This window comes from Gopherus flavomarginatus, chromosome 7, assembly GCF_025201925.1.
Source record: "Gopherus flavomarginatus isolate rGopFla2 chromosome 7, rGopFla2.mat.asm, whole genome shotgun sequence".
In the NCBI taxonomy this organism is placed as follows: Eukaryota; Metazoa; Chordata; order Testudines; family Testudinidae; genus Gopherus; species Gopherus flavomarginatus.
The window spans coordinates 20,002,667-20,015,881 of NC_066623.1; the positions used below are offsets into that span (position 1 = coordinate 20,002,667).

General features: G+C 40.8%; 1 protein-coding gene across 1 annotated transcript; it reads right to left on the reverse strand.

Annotated features, from left to right (window-relative positions):
* Positions 1-2,575: 2,575 nt before the first annotated feature.
* C7H5orf47 (chromosome 7 C5orf47 homolog) lies at positions 2,576-11,548 on the reverse strand. Its single transcript, XM_050962838.1, has 5 exons — positions 11,110-11,548; positions 9,567-9,655; positions 7,442-7,544; positions 4,697-4,746; positions 2,576-3,019 (listed from the first exon to the last, which is right to left on the reverse strand). Exons 1-5 carry the CDS (start codon positions 11,546-11,548, stop codon positions 2,993-2,995), a joined length of 708 nt encoding a protein of 235 aa, XP_050818795.1. The 3' UTR covers positions 2,576-2,992.
* Between the last annotated feature and the right edge of the window lie 1,667 nt (positions 11,549-13,215).

The window sequence follows — 13,215 nt, forward strand, 5'->3', positions numbered from 1 at the left end:
AACAGAAGATTAGAAAGCCAGGAGACAGAAAGATCACTCTCAGAGCCGAGAGGGTCAGACACAAGACAAAGAACAAAGAACTCACACACAAACTTCCCTCCACCCAGATTTGAAAAAGTCTTGTTTCCTGATTGGTCCTCTGGTTAGGTGTTTCAGGTTACTGGTGTTACCCCTTTACACGTAAAAGAACATTAACCCTTAGCTATCTGTTTGACAGGGCCAACCTATCCTCTAGGTCTGAAATGGTGCAGATATCTGCAAGGGCTTGTTCAGTCTAAGGACTGTGCCCATATCTCTGAAGGATTTGTTTAGAAGACATTATCTCTTTAATAAAAAGTGAGGTAGAAGCTACTTTTGACTCCATTCCTCCCTCTGAGACTGTTTTCCCTTGCCTTTTCTTAAACATTTTTAATTTTGTTCAGCAAGCAGCACTCCTGGCCCCTGGGACCCTCTTGCTCCCCTGATTTTTCTTTCTTTTCCTGCTACCTATCCGGAGGCCAGCAGGTTTTGTTAACAATTTTAAGTTTTCTACTACCTCTTTGGAGGCCAGCAGGTTTTGGTTAACCAAGAATAGAACTGTGCTCTGTAGAGCCGGTTGTGTGCACACAGATTGGTTTACAATAAGTGAGGCAAAAATACCAATAATCCCCCTTTCGCTATTCTCCACCAAAATGTTATACCAATTATATTAGACCAGTAAAAACCAGCAGGATCTTATTAAAGGGGACAAGACAAAGATGCCACATTTATTATGATAATTTGATTTATGACTAATAACTAATATCTTCTTATATACACACATTATACCTAATATCCACACACACATATCCATCAGATGTTCTGCAGCTGCTACATAGTTACCAGTCCTCAAGATAGCTTAAGTTCATAGCTTGATTTTGTAGCTTGGGTTCATAGCTTGTGGCGGCTAACTGGCCAGGAAAGCCAGGCAAAAGGACAAGCTGGATCTCTGTTGGGCAGGCACTGATGTCCTTCCATGTTGGCAGCAGAATGTTACCCAGAGTCTCTCATCTCACCCTTCTTTTTTATAGGCTTTTAGTTCGGATTCAAAGTCTATAGGTCTTGCTGTGTCACGCTGCCTCTGGGTTTAGATTGATCACCCATCAATCGCAGGCGTGACTTTCAGCCTTGAACCTGGCTTTGATCTTCCTTCTGTTGTTCTGTTGTCCTTTTCTTTTTAGGGTGGATGCGTCTTACTTTGTTTAGGGATGTTGTCTAGGTCTCCAGCCGTTGGTATTTGAACTTTATCTCATCAGGACAGGCTGGGGCTGGAGGCTGATTCCGTCATCCATACATACCTCATTCACACATCTAAACTAAACTAATAAGATTACAGTAGGGTTTGCAAAAATGAAGGTTGGAGGAAGCTTTTACAAAATGGAGTGAGTGTTTTAAAATGGGGTTTGAATTACAATATGGAACAGAAGTTACAGTGTAGGCAAGTGTAGTGAATGGTGAACAGAAGTTACATTAATAAAGTGAACAATTAAAAATAATTTCATTTATCAGTTCTACATTGTGAACTGCAGATACAGAATGACCAACTCATAAACAATAAAAAAAAAAATTCTGACCCTGCCTGTCTATTAAGCAAATAGAGAGAAAGGTGGGTGAGGTAATATCTTTTATTGGACCAACTTCTGTTGGTGAGAGAGGAAAGCTTTCAAGCTCCGTGTAAGCTCATAAGCTTGCCTCAGTCACCAACAGAAGTTGGTCCAATAAAAGGTATTACCTCACCAACCTTGTCTCTCTCTAATATCCTGGGATCAACACAGCTACAACACCAATGCGTAATTAGCAAATATCAAAGGACTTACAAACTTTTACTCTTCCTGAAAAAATGATCATGTGCTCATCTGAATATTTTTCTTTCCCCAAGCTGAAATGTCAATTATTTTGAGTAACATTAAAATATTTTTCTACAAGAAATCACTGTTCATAATGAGAACTTTAATGCCAGAGTACTCAATCAAAAAGGTACAGTCTAGTTATTTACTTGCAGTTTATCATTAGGAAAACTGAGCTTAAACCCTCCCAAGTGCTTTGCTGCTTGATGATACAACCACTAGCATGCTATTAAGCTCAGTGCTGCTGAAATTCTAGTCATTACATCTGCAAATGCTGAGACATTTTGAAATGAAAAACTGTTCTTTCATAAGAACAAGAAAGATCTAAGAACAACAGATAAATGTTTTAACTATAGAGAGGAAATACATATACAGAAAAATTATTTTTGCAATCTCCTTGTTCCATTTACACAATTCACCAATTAAAAAGGCTTCACTAGTCAATCAAAACTTCAAGTTTCAGGTTCTATAACACAGGAAAATCACCTCATGTTACTATTAAGTACACCCAGATAAACAATACATTTATGTGGTTGATGATGAATGATGAGGCTGAGAGGATTCACCTGGATTCTTATTTGAAATAATTGCTGAGGTTCGTGTATTAATGAATGAATGAAAAGAAGGGTGATTGTATGTTATTTTAATATAATACCATAAAAATATTTAAATCAATAGAATGCAAGTGGTTCATTCATTTTAGACAGATATCATGTATGAAATTTTATTTTACTAAACACGTTTGTTAATAATTCTGACAAGCTGCTGATTATGCAATATATATATTCATAATATAATTAACATAAAATATTACTATTCTTTTGAATGCAAACCATCACACTATAATGTTCATTAAAAAGCCTGCAAAAATGAACAATGACTAAGTGATATATTATGCTTAATAAGGATTTCAACAAAACAATACTCTGTAACTGAAAAGTTTAACTGAACCCATATTAAAATGTAGCTCTCCAAGCTAAAATACTAGACAAACTATATACTCTGATCCAACACTCACTGAAATCATTGTCAGTCTTTTCATTAATGTCAGATGGATGTTAGATCAGATCTAAAATGAACACTAATTCAATGCAACACTTGAAACTGAATCTTCATTTACTTCTTTGCTACACCCATCCAAAGATGGACTCATCCTAAAGAAAAAAAGATGACAAAACTTAAGCAATTTCTTTTAATATAAAAATACACGCAACAGTTAGATTAGTTATATAGTATATGACAAATGCTAACAGCTTTATTCAGATTCCTTTAATTTACACTTGAGAATTCTAAAAATGCTGCAGTTCAATAAAGAGACTTATCACATACATATTGGTTCTGATCCCTAGCCCCATTGTGTCTCATTTGCAATGCTCCAGCAGCACAAAACATATTTAAATATGGTTTAAGTGGCCTGCTGAGGTCTCCCCTGGTATTAAAATCCTCCAGTGCTATAAAACCAGCATAGCTATCCCTATACTTCACTCTTTCACAGCCCCCAAAGTAGGGGTTGTATTTGGAGAAACATAGCATGGCCGGAGTGCTGCTATGCTCCTGTAATCATTGGCTACTGGAATGATCCCTTGAAGCTGTTATAGACAGATGAAAATTAGAACAACTCTGAGGCTGCTCAAAATTGCAGCACAGCCAAACTGACCTCTGGGCATTCCCAGGATTAAGAATAGATTATTAGAGGGGTGTAGTGATATGGTAAAGTCATTGTGCATCCCCTCCAATCACACCCTGCACTACACAGAGCTAGATCAGACCAACAGTCTAGTCCACTGTGTTTAGAATTATATCTATTTAACTGATGACCCAAATATTATGACTAAAACAAACATACATCTTTATATGACACTGCACTTATGTTATTCAAAATACTGATACTACATACTGTGGCATTTGGTAATGTTTAACTTTTATATTTATATATACCAGGTAACTCCTTGAAGAGAGCAACAAAGAGTCCTGTGGCACCTTAGACTAACAGATGTATTGGAGCATAAGCTTTTGTGGGTGAATACCCACTTCGTCAGATGCATGTCAGATGGATTTCCACTCCATATGGCTACATGCGTCTGAAGCAGTGGCTATTCACTCACAAAAGCTTATGCTCCAATATGTCTGTTAGTCTATAACGTGCCACAGGACTCTCTGTTCCTTCTTACAGAGCCAGACTAACACGGCTACCCCTCTGATCCTTGAAGAGAGGACTCATATTAATTTAGTGAGCCTAAATATGTAAAACAAAGTAATTCCAAAATGTCTACAATTCTGGCTTCTGCACTTCAATTATCTATTTAAAATATGTGCTTCAGCAGATCTTTAAAAAGTACAATGACCCATATTTATTACACATTATAGCTAACTCTATCGGTGCACTAAAGGAGAAAGAGTTCAATGAAACCTTTCCCATGCTCCTGCACAGGGGCATGTATAAACAGCATCAGAGAGCTGGGTGGCTGCAAACACCACCGGCAAACTAGAAGTCTCAGAGAGGGTTTGAGCAGAATGGGTCACAGCCACACACCCACACACACTGGCAGAAATGAACCAGGCAGTAAAAGGTATAGCAAGAGCTGCTTCCCAGTCTTTCAGAGGTATAAAGCACTGCTGCTGATGGTAGCTGATACTCGTACTCCTCTTCCCAAGCATGGTTCAGGCCCTTAAAATATTTATATTTGAGCTTTATATTTAATAGACTACAGTATTTTATAAAAATGTCATGCTTTTGTATCTTCTAACAATATCTTTATGCATATATTTTTCATTTTACTAAAAACTTATTTATTTTTTGAACTTGTTTGGCATTTTAACTGACTACTTACTCCGTCCATGCAGGAAGCCTCATTCTGTGAGCTTTGGTTCACATTATTGCCTATGGAAGAATACAATGTGTAGGCACAGTGATATCATTTTCATCTGTACTGTATCTGATTCTGATTGCTAGTTTTCCACTGAAGAAATATGTAGCATTAAAACTGCAAAATACTTTCATCTTTCAACAAAACTAACCACAGAGATAATAAAATGCAAGATTAATTTGTTAGTTGTATTAATCTAGTTTAAAAAATTGTAAAGCAAAAGTGAAGCTAGTTGAGTCAGAGTTATTTCAATGTATATTTGCTATTTGTTTAATGAAAAATTTAGATCAATGGGAGACTTATTACTCTGAGGCAATATTGTGCAAAATCTGCTAGTTTAAAATGAGGTATTAGGGTTAAGGAATTTCAGCTAAATATGGCTTAATGAGAATCACAATTAAAGCTTAAGAAAAACAAGTTGCAGTTAGGACTGAGGATAGTATAAAGTTTGTTTTGGTAGATGCAAATTATACCTAAAGATAATTGATGTTATCTAACCCCGGATGATAAAAGAGACCGGCAACTGAAAACATAGGTGAGAAGTAAACAGACCATGTCCCTTCATTCCTGAAATAAACACAACCCTCTTGGGGTCAAGTATCAGAGGGGTAGCCGTGTTAGTCTGGATCTGTAAAAGCAGCAAAGAATCCTGTGGCACCTTATAGACTAACAGACGTTTTGGAGCATGAGCTTTCGTGGGTGAATACCCACTTTCTCAGATGCATGTAATGGAAATTTCCAGGGGCAGGTATATATATGCTAGCAAGCAAGCTAGAGATAATGAGGTCAGTTCAATCAGGGAGGATGAGGCCCTGTTCTAGCAGTTGAGGTGTGAAAACCAAGAAAGGAGCAAAAAAACTTCAGGACCAGACTTCAAAGAGAAACTGCTGAACTTCAGTTCATCTGCAAATTTGACACCATCAGCTCAGGATTGAACAAAGACTGTGAATGGCTTGCCAATTACAGAACCAGTTTCTCCTCTCTTGGTTTTCACACCTCAACTGCTAGAACAGGACCTCATCCTCCCTGATTGAACTGACCTCGTTATCTCTAGCTTGCTTGCTAGCATATATATACCTGCCCCTGGAAATTTCCATTACATGCATCTGAGGAAGTGGGTATTCACCCACGAAAGCTCATGCTCCAAAACGTCTGTTAGTCTATAAGGTGCCACAGGATTCTTTGCTGCTTTTACAAACCCTCTTGGGAAAGCTCATAGCACCATCCCCTTAACAAATAGAAGACTAAATTAGCAGCCCTAATTTTAAAAGGTTCTAAATCCAACAAGATCTTTCTCTAACATATGACTGTGTCCCAAAGCTCTACTGCATGCTCAGTTTCTCCTTCTCTCTGGTTATGTAAGACATCTTTTAAAAAAATTAAACTAGGAAAGTTATTTTTCTTGTATAAGTGCCAAATCCTTCTGCCCAAATAAAGGCTGTGCAAATGAACATCCACAATGATTCAGGTGAGAAAAGGAGGGATAAACTGTGGAAAAGCTATGTATGGGGTCCACAGCTTTACACTGGCCTTGAGGGAAAGTCTACAGAAGATGGAGATATCACAGACATGGCCAATGGAACAACAATAAATATCTTCCAGCCAAAACCCCTCCCACAGAAAGGGAATGCAAAGGCCAGAAAAGAGGATTCTATGCCTGACCTCTGTCCAACTCCCATATTCAACATGTGTTTGCAAAGAGGAGAGAGAGTGGGCATAAGTCAAATACAATCCTACAGTTGTATATTTACTGTGTACATTATATTAAGGCAAACAAATAAGCAACAAACATATATTGGAACCATATATGTGTAAAATTCATATAGATAAAATATACAAAGGTTTACTAACAGAAGCCACTAACAATGGCTTATAACTATTTTAGTATATACCCTGTCCTCAGAGCATGAGAAAAACTTCTATTAATACTAATGTGAGCTAAGCAGACACACTGAGAGAATATGCCACTTTTAATTTAACTGATAATATTTAATGGATTGGTAAATTCTCTTTCCTAAAACTAATCAAATTGACAAGCCAGAAATTCCAATTTTGTTTGTTAAGCATATACTGTATTGCCTTAAATTGTAGTAGCAGCTACAAGAACTCTAACTGAAGTTGCATCTACTCAGCGTGTCAGCTTTAATTCCTGACTCATTTTCCACTAATGAAATAGCTGTGGTCAGGCCACAACTTGAGGATGAAGGTTGTTAGTTATGTTAAATTAGGTTACAATTCACATATGTGGGAGCTAATTTACTTATGAGTTACATGAAGTCAAACTATTTCCAATTTTACACTGACAGGTGAAAAAAAATTATTCATCTTCAAGTATTTCCATTAACGAGTACAGGCATCTGTGAACGATAGTTTCATTACATATTTTACATGGTCAGAAAAATGTGCAGACTCCACTTGCTTTTACATTCATGTTTTTCCTATTGTACAGTGTAGTAAAGAGCTACTGCCACCACTCCCTTCCAATTACACACACTTACTACAAGACTCTCAATGGAACCAGAGGGAAGTTCAAACACAAGTAACAATGACCAAGTATGCAATAAAATCCATAATTTGTGAGTTGTGAAAGCATATCACCCAAAAGTAACAATTTAATGGACCCCAAATCTGGAGCTCTTAAGTCAATGCATATGTATTAAGAACCTATTTGTCATCTCTAATGCAATACATTATTGGTTCATTACCTACCTTCAGTATTAAACTGACGGCAAGTCAACAGTCTGCCTCTAAATTTTTCATTTTCTTCAAGCATTTTTGAAATTACTTTCAACACTCCACGAAAGACTTCAGACTAAAAATAAAGGAAGAACATCCTCAATGAAGAGTGTCAAAAAGTTTGTTTTTAAAATCTCCTCTCAAATAGGATTTTGAATTTTCCAGTGCTGAACATTCAAGGGCAGTCAATCTGCTTTGTTTGCAACTCTAGTAATTGACTAGATGTATGAACATAAATACATTTAACAAGTCTAAAATCAGTGTTTGAAAAATACAGAGGAATAATCCATTCGCCCTTTCTTCCCTGGATCTCTCATTACCCAGCACCTGTGATCCTGTGCTTCCAGAGGAGAACTGGATGTGACTCCCTCTGGGGCCATTAAAAAGTCTCTTCAGGGTCAGCCATAAGGGGAATACATGAGAGAGATGCAAGATGATCCTTTTCCCCAGTAGGGGTCAAGCACATTCCCTTCCAGTCCCTTGCTTGAAGTACAATTTAGACCTAGCACTCAGATTCCAGCACGACAATGACCTGACCTGTTCTGATATATCAATATTAATTACTTTTATGTTATCTATTGACCTTTTCAGTTGAAAAATGTACAAAATTCCCTCTGTAACTGGCATTTTTCAAACTGGCATCATAACAAATACCAAAACTGAAGTACTAACAAATTCAGATTTGCTAACACATCAAAAATAGGAGATTACAGGATCTAAATTGCTATAACATGCAAAAGTTATGGTGATATTTGGACCATGCACTGTGAAACTGGTTTAAATCTAATAATTTCTTCTTCATCAAGCTTCACTGCTAAAATGTAAAATATATAACTTGTTCTTCTTGGAGACTATTTAATGAACTAGAAGAGACAGTGTAGCAAGTGTTAACTGCACCTTTGAAGTCAGTTTTCTCCTTATTTTAAATCATGTATCTGTGACATTACTGTATTATATTATAGCTGGTTATTTGTACCTCACATACGGTAAATCTCATGAGTTACCATTTTAAAAAATGTCTCTTTAACGTCAAGCATTGGCTGAACTAGTCAACACTACCAGAAATACATTTGTGAAACAGAATGTAATTTTGCACTTCTACTAATATAATATTAATAGCCAAATGTTGCTCTCACTTATCTCTTCCCTAAGCAACCCCATTATCTAAAATATGTAAGTAGGGACAGAATTTGGCCCTTATGGGCTTAATCCAGCAAGGTGTGGTGCATTCTGACCCTGACGCAGCAAAGCATTGCTGGGTCCATGGGCAGTGAGTTCTATGGGTCTGTGGTGACTGGGCACCAGGCCTCAGCCCCACCTTCTGCCCTAGGGCGCCCCCCCATCGCCTGCACCATTTAAAATCTCCCAGGGTCCCCACTCGCCACCAGCAGCACAGAGGAGCTGAGCGGCTTCCTACCTGCTCGCTCCACATGGCTGGCGGCCCCCTACCAGCTCGCTCCACGTGGCTGGCGGCTCCTGGGCGGGGTGGGTGTGTCCCACCCCAAGCGCCCCTGTAGCCAATAGGAAGCTGCAGGGGCAGTGCCTGGGGGCAGCACAACACAGAAGCCCCCTGGCCCACCCTGCCTAGAAGCCTCAGATAAGCATTGCAACTCCCACTCTGCCCTCCGGTCCCAAACCTCCCTCCCCAAAATTTCCTCCCAGAGCCTGAACCTCCACCCCTTTCTCACACACACCCCTCCCATTCCCAAACTCCCTCCCAGAGCCTTGGCAGGTGGGGGGTGGAGCTTGGGGGGGGGGCAGGCTCTGGGCATTCTGGGCACCACCAAAATTTCTACAAACCTGCCACCCCTGGCTGGGTCAGGGTCATTTAAATCAAAGGAACTACTGGTGTTCAAGTTAAGCACATGCTGAAGTGCTTTCCTGGACTGGGGCCAGAATTCTCAGATTTAAACTCTAAAGAGGTGAAGATAATGCTATTTTTCATTCCTACAAGTGAAACTTCCTATAATATTAGAGTATTGTTTCATCCTTTTGCATCTCTCACACACACTCTTTCTTACACACATATATAGTGCAAGCAGGAGTTTATCTTTTAAAATGCTAATGCTTTCATTCATTTTAGTCCCATATTTTATACCTTTTCCTTTTTCCGTTTTATTACTTTATTAACAACTTTAGAAGTGAAAGGGAATCCAAACTTATCAGCCTGATTCATTTGAAGCCCACCTAAAAGAAAAATTAAAAGAGCCTGAATGTATCAAACTAGTGAGGATTCTCCATCCTTCCATGTTAAACAGTATTCATTTCAGGCACTGGAAGACTTTCATATCACATAATTCTGATTATCACCTTGTTTTTTCTTCCATTACAATTACTAGCATCTGATATCTCAAGCTGCTTAAGAGAGATTAATACTCTATAACAATTGAAAGTGTAGAAAGGCATTCAGGTGACATACCATTGGTTCTCATTTTTCTTGATAGTATCCACTAAAATCCTGTTTGAGCTGAAGTGAAGATGGTAATCAGTACTGTGATACTGAAGTCTGATATCTCACTTGCTCCTAATACTAAAACTATTTTGGCAGACCAGTACAAATATATTCAATGAAGATTTCACCTTTGTACTCAACTTATTTTGAGCTTTCTCACAAATGCTATTAACTGCTCTTACTGGTGATAAGTGATATCAAATAATAGACTAGATAATAAACTAGTAGAACTGTTGTCTTTATTTCTGAAATACAAAGTAATGGATAATCTGGATCTATCATCCTTAAAGGTTAACAACTTCCTAGGGTTAACAGTTCTGTACAATTAAGAAACATCCTCCTAGTTCTTCCTCAAGGTCCATGCTCTCATCTTGAGAGCTGAGACAAGTTCTCAATTGCCATTCCAATTTATTTTGTGCAGCAAAACTGATCTTTTTAGCAACACATCAGGAATTTTTTTTTTTTAAAGTGAATAAAGGGATACCTATCCCCATCTCATTTGGGCACAGACACAAAGAAAAATAACACTGAGACATGCATGGAGGTGAGCTTGAGTATTCCAACCGCACTATTCCATCTGGGGTCTACCAGGCAGGGTCGGAGAGGATCCAGGAGCTGAAGACAGATCACACTAACTTCTAGGGATGGATTTCAGTGACTCTGGTCCCTGTTCTGCTGGGTGAGGCTGAACAGCGAGGACAAAGCTGCCTTCACCCCTGACAGGGGGCAGGAGCTTCGCCATTCATCAGTGCACGGGGTATGACACAAAAGCGTGTTTGGGGGTTGTCACTTTCCATTCACCTGCCAGGAACGTTATTCTCCCTCCCAGGGTCCTAAGGTGACCAGACTGCAAGTGTGAAAAGTAGGGACGGGGGTGGGGGGTAATAAGAGCCTATATAAGAAAAAGACCCCAAAATCGGGACATCTGCTCACCCTACTCCCATCCCCCTAGTACCAAGTTTTGTTGCGCCTGGCGCAGGGTGAAGGTCCCTCGGTGCGTGTGGAAGACCCGGGCAGTTACCAGCCACACAACGGGGTGGGGGACACTGGCGCCTCCCGACCCAGCCAAAGAGCCAGAGGCGCTGACCCCCCATCGCCACGTAGCTCGAGGGGACAACCCACGGGCACGCGGGGCAGCGCCGCCTGGGCACCTGCGCTCAGCCCGTCCCGTCTCCAGGGGGGCGCGTACCGTATCGCTGGCTGGCGCGGGGCGCGAGGGCAGGGCTGCCGGGTGCCTGCGCGCAGCCGCCGGCTCTGCTCTGTGTGCACCGCAGCCCCAGCCCGCTCTCCCGGAGACTGGGGGCTCCCCCTGCCTGGCCACCCTGGCTTGGTCCCTGGGCGGCAACACACGACGCAGCTCTCCCCGGACCGGTGCCAGGCGGGATTGGGAACCAGGGGCTTCCGCGACCTTCCCTGGGAACCGCACCCGCCTCGCCCCTCAGCACCCCCCGTCTCCGGCTCAAAGCGGAAGTAGAGGACATATCTCTGTCAACGACACCGGAAGTGGCGGCCTTCTCCTCACGGCGCCTGTGGCCGCCGCCATATTGGATCACGGAGCCGCAGCGGTGGGTGCCGAAGCTGTTCACGTAAACTATTTGCATGCGCTCCCGGCCAGAACGGGGTTTCATCCTCGAGGGGTTCTGAGGCGGGGGCGCTTGCTCTTCTAACGCGCGGCTCGGGGACGGCTCTAGGCCAAACCAACCGAGAAGAGCGTGCGACAGACCATTGGGGGAGAGTAACCCGCTTGGAAGAGCCCACTGGGTTTGGGCGGGAGAGCTGTTTGGGCGAGCCCACTAGGATTGGAAGTGAGAGACCATTGGGATTGGCGGGGGGGTGTAGGTCGCTGGGTTTGGGAGTGACTCGTTTAGAAGAACCCATTGGGAGTGGGGGGGGAGACCATTGGGAGTGGTAGTGTCCCCTTCAGAGGGGGAAGCTGGAATTCTGGGGAGTCCGTTACAAATTGAGGGATGGCCTTGAGAAAGCCCATTCAGATGGGTGGGGAGAGGCAGGGTAGCTATACTGTGCACTTACCTGGGGTCTACAGCTGCTTCCTGCGCTGAGCCAGGTCTCAGCTCTGTGGCCTGCAGTAGGACATGGTGAACTGGAGTCTGTATTTTGCTACTGGGGGGGACTGGACAATGAGCTTATCAGTTGCATACAGGACTCAATTCTAAGTTCTGTGCTATGGCTTGCAGATTCGCAAGACAATAAACCATTTTCTTAACTGTATGTGGGTAACAAGTGTGTTAGCATGTAATAACAGGTCGCAGTTGAATCACGGTGACTAAGGGAAGAATTCAGTGCAAGCGGTATTGCAAAACTGCCATGAAAACTTGACAGAACAGCAACAAAATCCACACACCCACCTTTGCCATGATGCTGCTGTTGATGGAAAAGCTAGTCATAATTTACTCGCTTGTCAAAATATTGCTCACCGATAGAATCAGATTCTGCAAGGTTGAATCTGATCCACGTTATTTAAGGCTTTGTTCAAAGTTTATCACCACCTCCAGTCTCGTTCTTACCACCACGTGGAGCCATTCTGTTTTATTTTGTGTACATATTTTGATTTATAATGGTATCAACTGACATTTTTTTGCTGTGGATGCATTTATAGAATGTTAAAATTCACCAGTATAATCCAATAAACTTGAACCTAGCCTGCTGTGATTGTTAATTAGTGCAGTTTTCATTTGCCCAAGCTACAAGTGGAAATACAGATTTAACCTGTGTGTGTAGGTTTCTGCCCAAATTTGTTTTAAAGTGTGGTATTCCCAGTGCAACCATGGTCAAAAGGTTGCATGATGAAGTATTGAGAAGATTACCATTCAATTCTGAATCTCTTACATTTGAAAATGTTCTAATATGCAGTTGTGGGTTTTGCCACTTATCAGACTTTTCCAGAACAGATGGGATTTTCAACAGCACATAAAAGCACTTTTGCTTAGTCATGTAAGCATTTTGAAAATAGCAATGAATATTATTTATTAGAGAGTTGAGGCATTTAATTGGTCACAAGAACAAAAAAATTACAAGTTAAACTGAATAATATTGGGTAAACTCTTCCATAGTATTTTTAATGTGACATGAGACTTATAATGTAAAATATGCTGAAAATGTATTGGTATTTCTTGCAGCCTGATCCATGGCCCAGTGAAGTTAAAGGTCATTATATTGACTTCAGTGGATTTTGGATGAGACCTATGATTCCTAAGTTTTAAAGGCCATTTTAATAGCACCTGGACTGTCAAAATAAACAGTACAGTTGAAAGGAAAGTGTTAGTCAGAAATATTC